At 47.0% G+C, this 17,963-nt stretch overlaps 1 protein-coding gene across 1 annotated transcript; it reads left to right on the forward strand.

Annotated features, from left to right (window-relative positions):
* Positions 1–13,965: 13,965 nt before the first annotated feature.
* LOC120973417 (uncharacterized) lies at positions 13,966–16,465 on the forward strand. Its single transcript, XM_040399006.3, has one exon. It carries the CDS (start codon positions 14,033–14,035, stop codon positions 16,340–16,342), a length of 2,310 nt encoding a protein of 769 aa, XP_040254940.1. The 5' UTR covers positions 13,966–14,032; the 3' UTR covers positions 16,343–16,465.
* Positions 16,466–17,963: the final 1,498 nt, after the last annotated feature.

Here is a 17,963-nt window from a genome sequence, read left to right on the forward strand (position 1 = left end):
CTGCCTATCCATTTTCAGTACATATTCCATCTGTCATCATACCATATTTATCCATTCAAATGTTGTTCTTGTGTATCAGACGTTCAAAAGGAAGAGGGCGATTGCTGATCGTGGAGGAGCACAAGCAAAGTATTTGGAAAAGGTAGTGGCACTTGATAAATCAAATAGCCCATTAGGTGTAGTTGCAATATCACCTGACCCACAAAATACCCCAACTCTAGCAGACTCTAGCCCTACTACACTGGTCATTTCTGATGCCCCAACTCAGCAGGCCCCAATTGCAGCAAACAGTATGATTATGCCAGTTGACATAGCACCAGCTGTACGACGCAAAACCCCCATTCCAGCAAAGAGTACACCAAATCCAATTGCCAAATCCCTTTTCAAACCAGAGAGAGACCCAATTGCAGCAAATAGGACCCCTGTTCCATTTCTTCCCAGTTTAGAAGACGAAGCTTATGTTGTTGTCAGGAACTTTGTGCGCATCTTTCCTTCATGGAAAGATTATACCGCAGACACAGAACAATTTCCAGTCTTCCTCCGCAACTTACGCGTAAGTAATGTACTAATGTTATTCATGGTCATTACTGCATATGTTTCTGCTGATAGAAGACACAAGATTTCATTCTTTTAAGTAGATGAGGAGCAAACTGGATTGTGATGACGAGCAAGGGTTGGTTGCGCTTTTCAAGCACTCGTTGATGAAGTATCGTTCCTACCTGAGGCAAGCGCACTTCGATGGCAAGCCTCTGAACGAAATTTCTGTAAAGTCTCCGGTGCTACATTTATCCGACGGTGACTGGAATAATCTTGTTACACATTGGTCTCGGCTGCAGCGTAAGGTACTGTCTATGATATCACATCACAATTTAAACTACATTTCTGCATTTGCCTTAATGTCTCACTTGTACGAAAACTGTTAGCAGAAGAACATTCGTTCTCAAGGGACCACAGAATCTCGCAACTATACTGCACACTGCATTGCTCTTGTGAGTACCTCTTGCCCTGTATGACCATACTTACTTTCATAGCTGTTTGATTATGTAGCATCACTGCACATGTTAGCCTCGTAATCGTCCATTTGGTGGACATTATAAGATCCGTATGGACTCTTACATAAATTTAGAATCAACCCAATGCTTTTGAAGAGGTTTAGCTCTGCAGTCCTCTTGTAAGGACTGAACGTGGTCTATCACTGTACTTACATTAACAGCTACTCCCTCCGTCCCATAATATAAGAACGTTTTGTACAGTACACCAGTGTTCAAAACACTCTTGTATTATGGGAAGAGGGATTGGTTCATTTTGTAGCATTCTGCATCTTATCTCCCTCGCCCACCATTTACTAAAAAAGATCAGATATATATTTAATCTTACCAACAAGTAGAATACACAGACAATGCCAGTGCAGAAGTGTAGCCCATTGCTCTTGTTAGTACATTTTGTCCTATAACGCTTGTACTTCCAGGGATTGGTAGTTGATTATGTAGCATCAATCTGCATCTTATCTTCATTATCCTCTATCCCTTCCAGTATTATCATATCTATAATTACTCTCTACAAAATGTAGAGTACATGCAATGCTTATGAAGAAGATTCTGTGCTGAAATTCTTGAGTTATCCTTCCCTTGACATGGAGAAGGGCATTATAAAGCCGGTGTTAACTATTAATGTAAGTCAGTCCTTCTAAAGCCTTTATCCTGAACTGCTGTTTAATTTGCTCATACGCCCTATCGTTTACTGCTGTTTAGTTTGCTGTTTCTACCAAAATGCATGTTCGTAAGAACCGTAAGTTCTAAGTTTTACTTGTAAAACCAAATTCCTTATTCATACCATGCACATTACTTAATACTCCCTATATGTATGCTTGTTTTTGTGGATCTATAATCCAGTGTGTGGTGAAGCAGCCCACGTTTGCACCTTGTCATCTCCTGTTTTATCTTACTGATGTGGCTGATGATATGAACAACATGCCATGCACATTATCCAAAATAGATACAATGATTTTCTTTGCCCTTCATCTATGCTTGTTATGTTGACATGGTAATCCAGTAGTGTGGTGAAGCTCCCCGCATTATGAACAATGCCAAATTATGCTATTGATATTTTGAACTTACTCTTTATTTTCTAATTTGAAATTGGATAGAATTGACAGAACAGTTATCATCTTTGTTTATACACGTGCAAAACCTGTCATCTCTCTGCTTTGTTTCAGGGTGATATGCCTGATGGCATGCACAAGTCTGCTGAAGGCTGTGAGACAAACCCAACATATATTGCAGCAAAGAAGGCAAAACATCTTGAAGATAGCAACACAACCCCAAAGTCTTGTCTTGATGCAGTGTTCAAGCTACTTGAGACTAACAGTCAGACAAGCTCACAGAATTCCTTGTCTGAATCAGTTCGACTTCTTCAGTCCCAAGTTCTAGTAGAAAGGCATTCTGCAACTCAACTTCGACTTGAAGTCCTATCTCTAAGAAAGATTGCGGAGAACACCAATGAGAACCTCATCGCTAAACAACTACACCTGGAAGCATTGACCGACATGCTAGGCCGGTCTCACAGCCTTGCTCAGCAGCTTGCGCAGCAGTTCCCCCGCAAGGCTAACCTTTCTTGAACTGTCTTGGAAGTGGTCTCGGTTCAGTATTATTTTGTTACGCTGCAATGGTGCTTAGTTTTTGGAATCTGCTTCTTCGTTGCGCTTTATGATCACTGGTGGCGAACTTCGATGCCCAGTGGATGTAATATACCTTAAATCCTTTATTGTATAGTGTAGGTTTATTCTTAGTTCCTTGCCGTAATTTCTTTATTGTATAGAGTAGGTTTGTTCTTAATTCCTACTAGTTACTGCCATCATTCGCTATCTGAAAAAAATCAGATGTAGTCGACCGGACTGAAACATTCGACTCTAACGGGCCAGGTTTTTAGCGGGCCACAATTGGGCCGGCCTGCGTCTTTCTTGGGCCCGAATGATTGGGGCCTTCACACATTGCGCCAGGCCCAAACTTACACCGGCCTATATTTTAGTTGGGCCTTTTGTCGACCCAGCGCTTAGTTTGGCCCAGGTAGCGTTGGGCCATTAACAGGCTGAATATTGTACTGGCCTGTTACGGCCGAGATGAAACCACGGGTCTTTAGCGGGCCAAAATGCATGTTGGGCCTCAATTTTCACTAGTCGTCGACGGGCCTTCAGCAGGCCGAAATGTAGACCGGGCCGTTTTGGGCCCAGTTAGCTCACGGGCCGTTACCAGGCCGAAACATATCTCGGGCCTTAGTTAGCCCACTGATATCATGGGCCTTTAAGAGGACTAAAGCTTAGCACATGCATCAACGGGCCGAATTACGCGACAGGCCTTTAACAGGCCCAAAGTCACGTTGGGCTTAACTGTTGCCACCTTTAGCACGGGCCGTTGGTGGGCCTGATGTCCCGTCGGACCATATATGGCCCATGGGCAGCACGGGCCATTCCCAGGCCGAAAGTCACACCGGGCTGAAATGGGCCCATGTCTACATCAGGCCTCTAACAGGCCGAAAGTCACTGGGCTGTAGTTGGGCCCAAATATTCGGTGAGCAATTAACGGGCCAGATCTGGCTTCGGGCCGCAAATGGGCCCAAATATTGGGCGAACAATAAACGGGCCAGATCTGGCTTTGGGCCGTAAATGGGCCCAAATATTGGGCGAACAATTAACGGGCCAGATCTGGCTTCGGGCCGTAAATGGGCCTTTATTAAGCAGGCCGTTATTGGGCTGGCCCAGTAGTACCTGATTAAGTTCTACGGGCCTTTGACTGGGCCAGCCTTTTTAACCTATATGAGCCTCTGTTGGGCCCAGCCACGTGTTGACGTATCATAGGCATGTCTCCTCCAATGGACGGGCGACATCTGGCCCACTGACGAGCTGACAGGTGTTCCCTTCGGCCAATCAGAATTTTACACGTGGAAATTTCCCATTGGTCAGGGCTGTTAACGGGTTATCGGATCCAAAATCCGACCCGATAGCTTAACGGCGTTCCGTTACGGTGGATGCCACGTGTCGGTCACCCTTGACGAAAGCACTTCTGTGACGCGCGATTTATCGTCATGGAAGTGGACACTTCCGTGATGATAATTTTGGTAATGTCATGGAACACTTCTACGACAGCACAGGTATGACTATCTTGATTCTGTCATAAATTTGTCATGGATGTACATGCATGACAAAAAATGCGACCTACTGTGACAAACACGTATCATCACGGAAGTGTATTTTTTTTGTAGTGTCCACTGCCACACAACACCTCCCCCCACTTAACTCCTCCACATAACTACTACTCCAACACATATCCACCTCACTTCTGCCGCACCCACAACTACTCCTCCTCTCCCTAGCTCCAACCATGGCTGGTTCTTCCTCTTCCCCTTCCCCAGACCCATGGCTAAACCCATTCCCAACTGGCAAGGGATGGGTTGCCATGCTTCTTGGTTCAGCACGCGGTGACCAAGAACTCTTCCTCGACTACATGAAGGAAGCCATGAGGTACACCAGCGCTATTGGGCTGGTAGATGCAGCAGAGGAAGTGAGGAAGAAGGCGACTAGCGAGGAGAAGCAGCGCATGGAGCAGCGCTATGGAAACCCAGGTAAGGTGGTCATGCCCATCGACATTCTCCTATGGGCAATGAAGGAGGCCAACTCCAGCGATGCTGGGCAGAGGCAGCGGTGGGCAGACCACCGCTATGTCGCTCCAGCACAAGCTACATCAAATGCAAACGCAGCAGAGGTGCACGAAGACGACGACAACCTACATATCGTCGCACAGCCAGCTGTGCAGGCTCGCCACCGTCCTCCTCCCATCATCATCATCATCGACGAAGACGAAGAGGAAGAGGAGGTGGAGGTGCAGCCAAATCCCACCCAGCTCAAGCAAGAGGTACGACGATCCGGACGCTTAGCAGGACAGACAACTAAGTGAATCTGAAACTATAAGTTTCAGATTCAGTTTCGTCAGTAGTTGAACTACCTATGTCAGTTTCGTCAGTGTCAGTAATCTTCAGTGTTAGCAAGTATTGTGCTATCTATGTAATGCTACCTATGGTGCCTCCTATGTGAACTACCTACCTTTGTTCAGTGTTACCAAGTTTGTGCAATCTGTGAAATATTACAACAAACTTCTCAGGACCATATTGCAGGTAGGATAAAAAAGACAGATAGAAACTGCAGTAGGCTTAGATAATAAGGTTCTTAACTTAGCATCAGGGCATTAAAGATAACATCATCTTAGAGCATTACAGATCAGGGCCATAACAGCACCCCACACCACAACCAAAATGATCTGAAACCATAGACAGTTCTTAGGCTTAGGCAGTTCATAGCTAATATTAGTACTGAGATGCATATTTGCATCAGATGAGATGCATATTTGCATCAGACTCCTTCATTGCTAGGCCAGTTATATATATAGGCCTCATATTTACTTACCAACCATGCCTAAAAACATCACTCCTCCATGACAACTTCTTTGATCTTATCCAGCTTTTCCTTGCACCCATGACCAGCCTTCAGTAGCTCAGAAATGACATGCTCCAGCTTCTTCTTCTCTTCTTTAAGGAGGTCTCTCTCCACTTGTATCTCCTTCATGGCCTTCCTGGTGTTTTGAAGGATATCAGCTTGACTCTGCAGGATGCACCTATGTTCTTTCTTCAGCTTAAGCTTCTCCATTTGAACCTCAATCTTTGCCTGCTTCTCAAGCTGATGCTTCTTCTCCTTAAGTTCATTGATAGCCTGGCTTGTGTAATCCATGTCATGGGATTTCTGCCCATCCTGGTAATCAAACAGCTTGGATACATCATCCACAAGCTGACTGTACTGATTGGCAAGAGAATCCAGCTCCTTCTTCAGTTTCTCAACCTCTATCTCATGAGCTTCTTTGTCTTGGACTCTACCAAGGTTCTCCTCATGATACATATCCCACAGCTTGGTTAAACACCTCTGCAGAATTACTGGCCAAGGGGCATCTACCCACTCCAGAACACCACAGTTCACACCATCCTGAAAATGCAGTGAAATATTAATGCTAACTAAATCCAGTAAAATTCAGTCACAGATGAACACCACACCAGCTTTGTACTTCAGTTTTCAGTTAACAGATACTGAAACAACAAGAATATCAATGTTGTTTGCACTATGTACCACCAAATAAATCTACACATGAAAACCACTAACAATAGTTGCTCTTACCGTAGTAGCACATCCAATGAATCTCCTTCCAGTGTCAGTCCCTTCAAATCCCACAAACTTGCCTGGTCTCTGCCTGTGCAGGATGCACTTACGGTCAGATTCAACCACAAGCCCACTGAAACTTGGATCTATCACCGTGTCAGGAGTTTGCTGCAGTACCAACCCCATATATATCAGCCACAACACCTCACACATAAGAACTACATGGAAGAGCAGAGTGAGCTCAAACCCTAACCCTAACCCTAGCATAGGAGAGAACAGAGTGAGCTCACTTACAAAATACTCCATCTGCATGCTGCTGCACTCGTCCATGTACTCGTCATCATCGGCGTCGGATGTCTCGTTGCTGTTGGGCCAGGAAGGCATCCTCGCACCGCCGCGTCGCAGTCGCCGGAGGTGAGAAACAGAGGAAGAAGAGAGCTCAGGGAGAGGAGTGAGTGAGAGTGAGTGAGGGTCGGCCGGCCGGTCGGTCGTTTTGACCTGGCCCCTCGCTGGTTCCGACCGAGCCGGGCCATTAACGGCCGCGAGCGGGCGTCCGTTAGCCGTTTGGGCCGCCGTCGGCCTGCCATGTGGGCCATCCCTGTCAGTTAAGCAGTTAAAACGGCTAAATGGACGATCAACACGATCTGATAGTTTTTTGTCACAAAATTAAAAAATTTCGGTTGTTATTAGTCACTTTTTTGAAAGTGGTAGTTCTGTGGGACAGATACCCCTAATGTGGTAGTTTTTTGTCAAATACTTTGTCGGATAGGGTTATGTACAAGCCTTCGCGTAGGACAACCAACTGTCCGGCCTCGCCCCCCTGCAGACCGTGGTGGCGCCAAGCCGAGCGCCAGGGACGGCACACTGCCTGGAAGAAAGGGAGGGATGCGGTGAACGGCCCCAAGAGTTATCGTGGGAGTTGGGACCAAGACGACGCCATGGACGATTGATGATTCTCAAAAAACTATCGTGCGTGCTAGACGTAGTACTACGAGCTTGCGTGTGCTGGGAAAGCGATTATATACATGGATCGATGTGGCCATCTTCTTGTTGGAGACGGAATCCGTCAGCTATTCGTTTCCGTTCCTTTATTACTGTTCCGTGGACAAATTCTTGCACCGTCGAGTGAGTCCGTGTGCAGCCCGGCCACCCGTCCCAAGCGGACATTTCAAATGTAGTGCATATTTTACTTTCTGAAATTCAAAGAAGTGCAAAGAAAAAGTTATCAACATCCATAATTTTGCTATTCATTATATTGTGGAACAGACTAGCAGATGGTCTTATCTCTTGCCGTACTTGGCGGGACAATATCTACTACTTAAAAAGGATATAAACACTTTTTTTCTCACCATCCCTTTGTTCAATCTTCTCCATACAATAATCAATCATCTAAATTTACTTATCTTCTAAATCAATTTTACTTTAATTTATCTATCAAACTTCTCATCAAGATATACGGTAAATCACAGGTCAAATTTGATAAACATTTATTTACACAATCGTATTAATACGGGCAGATAAATTACAAGCTAGCTTACTAAATATTTATTTCCTATTACAACACACGGCATTGTCCTAGTACAGATAAAAATCCATAATTTTGTTATGTTTGCGGCCGGGTCAAAAAATTTGTGGATGTACGTGTACGTAAATGTCTTTACACAAGGGGGGAAAAGTTAGATCAGTGTCTTAAGCCTGTATCTAGTGCTTAGGCTAGCTTTGATGATTCACTCTAATCTCCCGCTCAAGTGCCAGCTTACAAGTACACAATTGTCAGAGTTCTTCTTTCCTCACCTGCAAGGCGATTAGGGAAAGCCTTCCTCCCCTCAATCTTCACTGATGACCCCGTGGATTCACCTCCCCTACACCCGCTGCTCCGATAGTTGGTGGCAGAGAGAGGACTTCTGGTGCCTTGGCTCCGCTAGTAGATAGGTAGGGTTTTAGTCATAGTAAGGGCGTCGCTCGGACGGATGGCGATGCTTCTTCTTCGAGGCAGTCTTTCGGGCTCCAATCCTTCTCAAGTTCATCTATCGGGATGGATTAGACGGAGCTTCGACGTAGATTCCTGCCAGCTCCTCGGGGCGACGAGACTAGGGCTTCTCGTCATGCGTATGCAACAACGAGATTTGGTGCCAGGTTCTTCAAATCGATTCAACATCAACGGTTGCGGGTTCGGGGCACTGATGCTTAGGGGCACGTGCACGAAGACTTTCCAGTTGTCATCGACAAAGTCAGACCGGCTCTGGTATGGGAGCGACAACAATAGCTCATTCTGATGGCAGGAATAGTCGTGCAGTGGTCCATAGACCTTGATATATTTGAGGTGTTTTATAGTTTTGATGAATCTTTTTAATAGATTTGTTCCTTTAAAAAAAAAGCCAACTTACAAGATGTCGAACAAGGGGAGATGTTGGTGCCATTGGCCAGGCAAGTAGAAAATGGCTAGCAATCTGGGTGGACAGTCACAATCTGGTCATTGTCCGGACAAAAGAGAGAAAGAAAAAGGTGATTCAACTAGAACACCACTTTGTCTTCATATGTCTCGGCAGTCCGCACACCCTCACATCCAGACCATGTACGGGGAGGATGTCCTAATGCATTCGGACAATGCGCCATTTAGGATTTGGCCCACCCTGGATCACCTTTTCTCTTTCCTTGTTCTTTCTTTTCTTTCTCCCGTTCCATCCCTACCAATGAAATGCATATGACCCGACATACAATAGGGAAAATGAAGTATGACTGCACACGCAAATATGGCTTAGAACAGACACGCCTAGACACTGAATGGACGCACTTTTGCATTTGAAGGGTCAAAATTTCCCAGACAGCTGCCCTAGGCCCATATGCAATGCATATGACACCACTTGAGCGAAAAGAAGGGTTACCATGGAAAACCGAGCCTGAATGCTTAATTGCTTATCCAGTGGAAACAGAGGTTTTGGGAGATGTGGATGGGTGTGTATCATCAGTTTAACTTGTTGAGCGAGCTAAGCGATAGTTGACTGGCTGTGATGGTCCAGAACGTGAGTATTCTATTTCGACAGGGCCAAGTGACTGTTTAGTAGTGCAACCCGCCGTTCAAACTCAAACTGAACCATATTTTAACGCCCGTGCACATTTTCATCTCCAAAAGATAATCGTTGCAGAGTACACGCACATACGGCCCGGTTGCTTGATTGCTTCCTGGCTAGTAGGAGCATAAGTAAACAAGGCTTTGGTGCAAGTTGGCAGGGATAGACGTCTCTTGCTTGGCAGGGACAGCTGCCCTAAGCCCATATGCAATGCATATGACACCACTTGAGCCAAAATCAGGGTTATCGAAAACCGAGCCTGAATGCTTAATTGCTTGTCCAATGGAGGTTATGGGAGATGTTGATGGGTGTGTAACATCAGTTTAACTAGTCCAGCGAGATAAGCGACGGTATTTTTACGGGTTCGGCGACGGTTCACTGGTCGTGATGGTCCAGAACGTGAGTATTATATTTGCACTGTAAGAAGAGAATAGAGAGGATTGGCGTAATGCGTTGGATGTTGTATTGTATTGAGCCTCACAGACGAGTATATATAAGAGTATAGACTTGAAGGCAAGAAGTCTCTTCTAGAGATAAGGTAGGAGACAGATTACAGATCCTAAACTACCAAATACATGTAAACCGAATATATCTCTAACACCCCCCGCAGTCGTAGCGGTGGTGTTGCTAACAATAGGAGTGTCACGGCAAACACGGCGCCATGCAGAGGCGGCCATACATACACAACGGAGGCGGGAGGTGATGGATGAGTCCCGTTCGGAGCAGGGCGGCGATGGCGGGCGTAGAGCGTCGGGCAGGCAGACGCGCGGACGACGGCCGTGACGGGCCGCCGCGTCATGCAAGGCCACCGAGTCGGAGAAGAGGCCGGGTGGTCGCACCAGTGTTGGAGTAGAGGCGCGGGGGTCGACCGTGGTGGCGGGCGACGCAAACAGATCTGTAGATCAAAAACCAACAACAAAACACTGATCAAGACGAACGGCAGAAAGAAGATCCAGATCAAAGGATCGGGAAAAAGACTCTTTAGGGCAGCCGATCAACTGGATCGGCGAACGAACCCTAGATACGGGCGGCACGAGATGGCGATCATGGAGACCGACCGCCCCGGCGGCGGCGCAGAGTGGAAGCGGCTGCGACGGCTAAGGTTTGGATCGGTTAGGCTAAGGGAATAGAGAGAATTGGCGTAATGCATTGGATATTGTATTGAGCCTCACATGCGAGTATATATGAAAGTACAAACTTGAAGGGCAAGAAGCCTCTCCTAGAGATAAGGTATGAGGCGGGTTACAAATCCTAAACTACCAAATACATGTAAACATGCAGGGGCCAAGTGACTGTTTAGTTGTGCAATCGGCCGTTCAAACTTCAAACAGAACCATATTTGACCGGCCGTGAAAATTTTCATCCCCAAAAGATATACTCTCTTTTCTAGATATCTGTCTTTTTAGAGATTTCAACAAATAACTACATACGGAGCAAAATGAGTGAATCTACACTCTAAATATGTCTATATACATTCATATGTGATAGTCCATTTGAAATCTCTAAAAAAACAAATATTTAGGGACGGAGGAAGTATAATCGTTTCAGCATGCACGCACATACCTCCGGATTGCTTGATTGCTTCCTGGCAAGTAGGAGCATAAATTAAATAAGGCTTTGGTGCAAGTTGGCAGGCAGAGACGTCTCTTGATTGGCAGGTCAGTTTGATTCCAGTGCTTGAAGCTCTATTCGCCAGTTCAGTCAACCTCCGATTACAAAAGGCTTCACCAGCACGCGTGAAAGCATCCTCCCATCTGTTCAAGTGATGCATCCCCCCATGGGTTTATCTTCCTCGAGGGTACCACATATAATTGTGTTCTTATCCATGGACAGTGCAATGGCCAATGGTGAGTGAGCGACGCTTATACTAGGAAGCCACATTAGAGCATGCACGAGATTGGTGTAGTACCAACACCGTGTGATTTATAGTTTAAAAAAACAACTTGCTGTAGCATTAAATGTTGCAGAGAGTACTTTTAATTGTTAAATCATTTCAAATCCTATTCTAATAGAAGATTATATTTGATTCTCAAACCTTCCAATTCCGTTATATTTGTTTGGGGAGTCAGTTGTCAAAGATGTAATTAGTTTTCTCGCAAATAAAAGATGTAATTAGTTTATTTCATACAACTTCATTGCTCAGAATTCCAATCTCACGCTCACATGAAAAGTTTACTCGAAATCGGTTATTTATGCAAAGGAGCTACATGGAGGTTGTCGGCCGACCATGAACGTGCAATTGGGTCTCAGACTTGTAGGGAGACTTTTGTAAGGGTTTGGTAATGTCAACCCCGAACTCACTATACTGTTTCCCTGAAAGTCAATTGAATTTTGCTCAAGCTCAGAGGAGCTGCTTTGTGCCTCTTCATTGACCACAGGAGCTACATTGTACTTGTAATTGTAGAGGGTAACTTCCCTAAACCCTTTGATATTTTAAATTTCAACCACGCATTCACATCATGATTTTTCATAAGTGATCTGTTTTCTTTAACTAAATTGGTGCATAGCCGAACAACTCTGTATATATTGACAATGCCGAGTGAGTAGGTGGGGCCACACAAGTTTGTGGATCTAGCCTCTGCAAAACTTCGGTGTTTAAAAATTAAAGCGTGTTTATACCGTAATTGTTATTAATCTACCAAAACTTAATGAAGATGAGCAAATGTTCGTAGGAGGAAGTTTGCACGTTTGATGGGTTTGTGGGATCCACTAGTTTTAGTTGATTCTTTGCTGATAGTAAATAGTTGGCTTGGTCATATTTTCATCTATTTGTAAGTTCCTTTTGGCAGCCGTGCACTCCTTTATAAACCATAATGATATTAGCGAAGTTCCATATATAACGAGAACACATGCTTGTTAGAGAACAACATGTAATTCAATTGATCATGTTTGAGAGAGAGGGTATTGGCTGAATGCCATGTACTTGTATGGGCTTTGTAATTTGTTTTGATTATTAATATATTTGATTATTAATATATTACCGTAGAACTATTGTTCTACCGTCCAAGGTTCAAAAAAAGCGAGAACACGTGCATTAGCAATGCTGGATTCTGTTAATGGACCTCATCAAAAAGTCAAGGGTTCATGTGATTCCACAAATATAACATAACTGATTCATTTTACAAGCGGAATGAATCGTGAAAACTTATAACTTGGTCAAGTAGAGAAAAATAGGGGGGAAATGACTCCACAAACATGTTGCCAAGAAAAAATAGGTCACCACACCACATGACGATAGACACTGAACCAAAGCCACCACATCACAGAGTCGTTGTTACGGCTTTCATGTGCTAATCCAAGCATGTCAGCATAGATCCCCAATGTTGTAAGGGTCCTGCCACCCTGCCCTCGAAATGTCACCTCCATGACCATCTCCAGAACCACTGCGCAGGCCTCCAAGCTTCCCACGCTTGGTTGTCGACCTTGGCCGCAACAAGGAAGCCCAAATCCACTCATAAAGTTTGAATTCATTCACTCATAAAGTTTGAATTCGACGTCATGGCTCTAGCCTCCACACACCACCACCGCACACCGCTATGGAACCCTAGCCTGTAAACTAGTAGTTTTATGCTATTTACTCAAACCAGAAGGATCAGACGTAGTACGTGGTTATCTGCCAGCAGATGAATATACTATGCGCAGGTTAATTGTGGTCTTATGGATACGACAGTGTGATGTGTACGGGACAAAAGTAAAATTCAGTTCCATCAACTTCATGCCAACTTGCCCTAGCTGCACTTTGACTTTTCTACTTGTTATGCTCTCGCGCGTGCATGACTATTAGTATTACCGGCAGTCGCTTATCTCATCGACAGCCTCTCGATCCAAATGATAAATAAGCCCACATACATAGCAGCATTGGTACTGGAATTCGAGTATCATATCATCCGGGTCAAGTCAACCTATATCCACAAATCATAGTAAATTAGAAAATGTTTACGCAAAATTTTCAACTCCGTCTACTTATTTTCCAAAATCATACCTAAGGTTAGCAGATGCCGCCTCCTGGCTCCTCTCCCCTAAAAAGCTTAGGGTTCCTCCGCCTCTCGCTGACGTCGCCGCCGGTCCACCTCGTCTCTCGTGGCCTTAGGAGCATGGGGTGGTGGATCCCGGCCCTTGCCAGGGGAAGGCTCTGTTTTTATATGTTTATTTGAGTTTTGCTATGATTTGTGTCTTTTTTAAGAAGACGAGACGACGACGGCTCCCTGAAGATGGAATAAGGTACTCCCCGCCTAGCCATGTTTCGGCGGTGCGTCTAGCATCGTCGGTGGACGTGTGAAGGTTTGTCTCTAGTGGATCAGTCTTTGATGGACTTGCTCAGATCTGGTGGTCGTTTGTCTATGTTCGTGTGTTTTTAGGTTGGATACTTCCGACCCACGCTACTCTTCATCGGCAACGGTTGCTGTTTTGGTGTGCTGGTCATACGGGGACTTAGCACGGCAACTTGCTGAGTGTCTACCACAACAAATTTTGTCCAGCTCCGACGATGGAGGGGCGATGACGGTGGTACGCCTTCGGCTTGCTTTAGTGCTTGTATCCATCGCTAAGTGGTCTACAGATTTGGATTTTATTATTTCTAGTGTCCGTTGTACTATCATGATTAAAGATGAATAGATCATAAGCTTTTTTAGAAAAAAATTCATACGTACCAGTCTCGCCGGCCGCTCTCCCCTATAAATGGGCACGCTCCATCACTCTCCACTGCATCAACACACTTGCACACACCGCCGTTGATAACCTCTTGTACTAGTAAGAAGAAGTGAACATGAGCAGTATAGGTATAGTTCAGTCTGCTGTGAAGAAGGTCCAACAAGTAGGGGTCGATTTCGTGCAGGTCCAGGTGGTGGCCTCCGCGGTGCTCGCCATTCTGGTGGTGGCGCTTAGCGCGTATGGTCGTCGCTGCCGCCACCCGGCACTCCGCCTCATCATCTCCGGCGCCTCCATCGCCTTCATACCGCTCACGTCCTCCGCCATCAACGCCTTGCTGGGGCAGAGGAAGATGCTCAAGCTGTTGAAAGAGTGCGAAGACCCGACTTGCAAAGGCGGCAAGTACAGCCCAGAGGTCCAGACCATGTGGACGCTCCTCCTGTGGAGCGTCCTCATCCTCATCATCAAGGGCAATGCCGACACGGCCGCGGCCTCCGCTGCCGCCGCCTCCGCCTCGCCTTCCTCGGGCGACGTCGGTGTCGACGGCCAGAAGGTCCGGACCCCAGTGGAGCTACTGGCTACGTATGCCGTGGTGGTGTGGCTCATCGTGGAGTGCATTCCTGAGGCGGAATGGTTGAAGTTTGAGGGAAAGGCAATTTTCGTCGTCTTCTTCCTGCTCGGCTTTGCCAAGGTGGTGCTCAAGCTGGTCGCCTTCCTCATGGCGAGCAACTCCTACGCCATCGGCAAGAACGCCCGGCTTGTCTCCGGCTACATGGCGCAGCTGGTCGAGGAGGGCGCCGAGGATGGCCATGGCCATGTGCCTCCTTATCTGGTTGTAGGGGAGAGCAAGGAGCACGTCGAGGAAAAGCCCCAAGGGTACCGCATCAAACGCGAAAGCGACCCCGTCAAGAAAAACAAGGACAAGCTCGGCGCTCTCATCACGCTCGACCGGGTGTGGACACTGTCCGATCACGGCGACGGTTTCCTCGCCAAGAAGCTGGAGCTAAGGGATCTCTGTCTCTCATTCTCCCTCTTCAAGAGTCTCCGGCGTCGCCTCTCAGGGTACCCGTTGACCGAGGAAGGATCCAGCAATGCTCTCGACTTCGTGCTCAGGGGCATGGACACTGCGGCCGGCGACGGCAAAGCAGGCGTGGATGCCAAGCGGGTGTTCCGAGTCCTTGTGGACGAGCTCTGGTTCGCAAGTGATTTCTACTACTCGCCGCTCCCGCTGTGCTCCTTCAGTGGGTGGTGCGCCGCCCTCAACTATCTCCTGTCGGTCCTCATCATCGCCGGAGCTATTGGAGTGGGAGTGCTTTATCAAATCAGAAGGGTGATCGTTGTCGGTCCCGACCGGGCCAAAGAGAACCCAGCTAAGGGTCCAGAATTGTACCAGGTAGCTTACTACTTCATCACCTTGTTCCTCCTACTCGCCGCCGTGCTCACCGAAGCGTGTGAGATCATCGCCGGCGTGTGCTCCAACTGGACCAAGATGGCGTTGATCGGCCATTACATCAGAAGTGGCACGCTCGGTCGTTGGACCAACGCGGCCCTGGACACGGTGCTGCGTTTCAGGCCCGCGAAGCGCTGGAGCGACGAGATCGGGCAGACCTCGGTGCTCGAGCCCCGCCGATTCGGGCGACGGTCGGGGCTTTTCTCGGAGAAGCTGTATGGGCGCGCAGGGCTTATGAGGTCGGTGGAAGTCTCCCAGGCCGTTAAGGACGCGGTGCTCAGGTCCTTGAAGAGTAGCTATGGGGGACTGGACAAAGGAAGCACCCTCGCCGCGCACCGGGTAGGCCTCGGCGGCAAGGTCGACAGCTGGGCGTGGCCGGCCATCGGTGCCGGAAGCGGCAGCGGCACCAGCAGCACCACGGAGCATATCCTCGCTTGCCACATCGGCGCGAGGCTCTTCGAGATCAAGTACTCGAACGCGGCGTGTCCAACGTTGGCGGCGGCCGACATGACAGCCGCCTGCCATTTGTCTTACTACTGCGCGTACCTGGTGGCGGCCTCGCCGGGGCTGCTGCCGGACAGTCCGGCGTGGACCGACAAGCGGTACAAGGAAGTGGTGGCGGACGTGAAGGCGGCGCTGGGAAAGGACGACGACGGCGCCAGCGAGTCGACGGCGCAAAGGTACGAGCGGCTGCTCAAGGAGCTGAGCGCGACCAGCAGGGACGAGGTGCTGCAGCGCGGCGCCGAGCTTGGGAGCCGCCTGGTGGAGGCGCACGCCGAGGATGAGGCGGCGGCATGGCGGTTCCTGGCGGATTTCTGGTCGGAGATGGTGCTCTTCGTCGCACCGTCGAAGAACGTCAAGGGCCACGTCGAGGCCATGGGGCGCGGCGGGGAGTTCGTCACGCTCGTCTGGGCGCTGCTCATGCACGCCGGTGTCACGGACAGGCCTGGGACAGCTGACGGTACTGGCGTCCCGTAACCGGGGAAATCCGTCATGTCATTTGTTCATGCATCTTTCTCGTTTTGGAAGCTTCTTTTGTTTCCCTTTTTAGACTAGATCGTTGTAAGTTAATTAGTTTCGGAAGTAAATCAAAATCTTAAGTATGGGTAACAAATGTATTATTTTGTGTTCCATTGAATTCATTTCTAACATGAAAATCTACTTTACTACTCTCAGCATGTCTGGAGAAAGGCCTAAAATTTTGTCGGAAGGCAAATAGTGAAACTTTGATCAAATTTGTAGATAAAACTATCAAATACTCTGACACCAGATAAATATCATTAGATACACGGTAAAATATATTTGTCATGTTATATCTTTATTAGTGTTGTAGTAATTGTGATGGTTTTTCCTACGAACACGGCCAAACTACCCACCAAGGCTTCATGCAAAATTTATATAACTTCTTTTGAGATGGGGGGGGGGGGGGGGGGGGGGGTAGTATTTAGTACTACATGTTCAAATGCAGTGGATAATGATCTTCATGACAGACATAAAACATGCAACTCCACCCTTCTGACAAGTTAGGGCCTCTTTGATTAGCATGATTGTAAAAATGCATGGACAGTAAAAGCACGGGAAGGAATACCATGCTCATTTAAATTCTACATGATTTGGGTTTGTCTGATTGTGTCACATGAAAAACAAGGATTGTTTCCATGTGACAAATGAAAGAATTCGCATAGGGTTCGTTCCTATGAATCGCACGACAAATGTAGGAGAAATATATAAAGATTCTAATTCTCTAAAATTGGTATGACAATCCTTTGAATCAAAGGAGCATTAATTTTAAAACACATGCATAGAAACTTCAAAAGTTGCATTAATTTTATTACTAGGTCATGCTTGGGGCCGACCACCCGTAAATTTAAACAAAAATGCTATAGGCGGCCCATTACAAGCAATACTAAGTGGATCGCCCACTACACGCTGTTATCATGTCGACCCGTTAAGTGGGTCGACGCGAGAGGTCAACGTCGGTCTTCGGAACCTTCTAGAACCTTTTGCCCGGTTTTGCCAAGGTTTCAGAAGGTTTTATGATTCATTTTTATTTTTTGTTTTACCGGTTTTATTTCTGATTTTCATTTTTTGTATTTATTTTCTGGCCATTTTTTTAGAAACGTATGTAACTTTATTCATATTCGCAACCATTACATCTACGCTGATTTTATGTTTACATGAACTCGTGGCGGCACTGGTGAACCCTAGCTGCCGTCGCCCCGACCTCCTCCTTTCTCTATGCTCCCCTTGCCACCGCGGGAATAAGCCGGCAAGCAACGCTCATTCCATGGATGGCGGTGACAGGGTCTCTCTCCTGATGAGGGGTGGTCGTTGTTAACCTGGACATGGCGGTGTTACTCGACATCGATGACATTTTGCTGGTGCTTGGATGTTGAGGCATGGTGATGGTGGTGTTTCCCTCCTACCACGGCAAGGGTAGAGCGAGGTGTTGTCTTGGCTAGCCACAACGGATCTCGCGCCTCTGCACGGACCAGATGCATGGCATGGTGGCCTTGTTGCACGGACCCGACTTCATGTTATGATTGGGCAAGAAGCTCCACGTAGGTCCTTTGCATAGAAACAACATATATCGAGTAAA

The sequence above is a fragment of the Aegilops tauschii genome, chromosome 2 (genome assembly GCF_002575655.3).
Source record: "Aegilops tauschii subsp. strangulata cultivar AL8/78 chromosome 2, Aet v6.0, whole genome shotgun sequence".
Lineage (NCBI taxonomy): Eukaryota > Viridiplantae > Streptophyta > Magnoliopsida > Poales > Poaceae > Aegilops > Aegilops tauschii.

What these genes read in the sequence shown, in the direction of transcription:
- LOC120973417 (XM_040399006.3), top strand. Translation starts at nt 14,033, where the DNA reads ATGAGCAGTATAGGTATAGTTCAGTCTGCTGTGAAGAAGGTCCAACAA.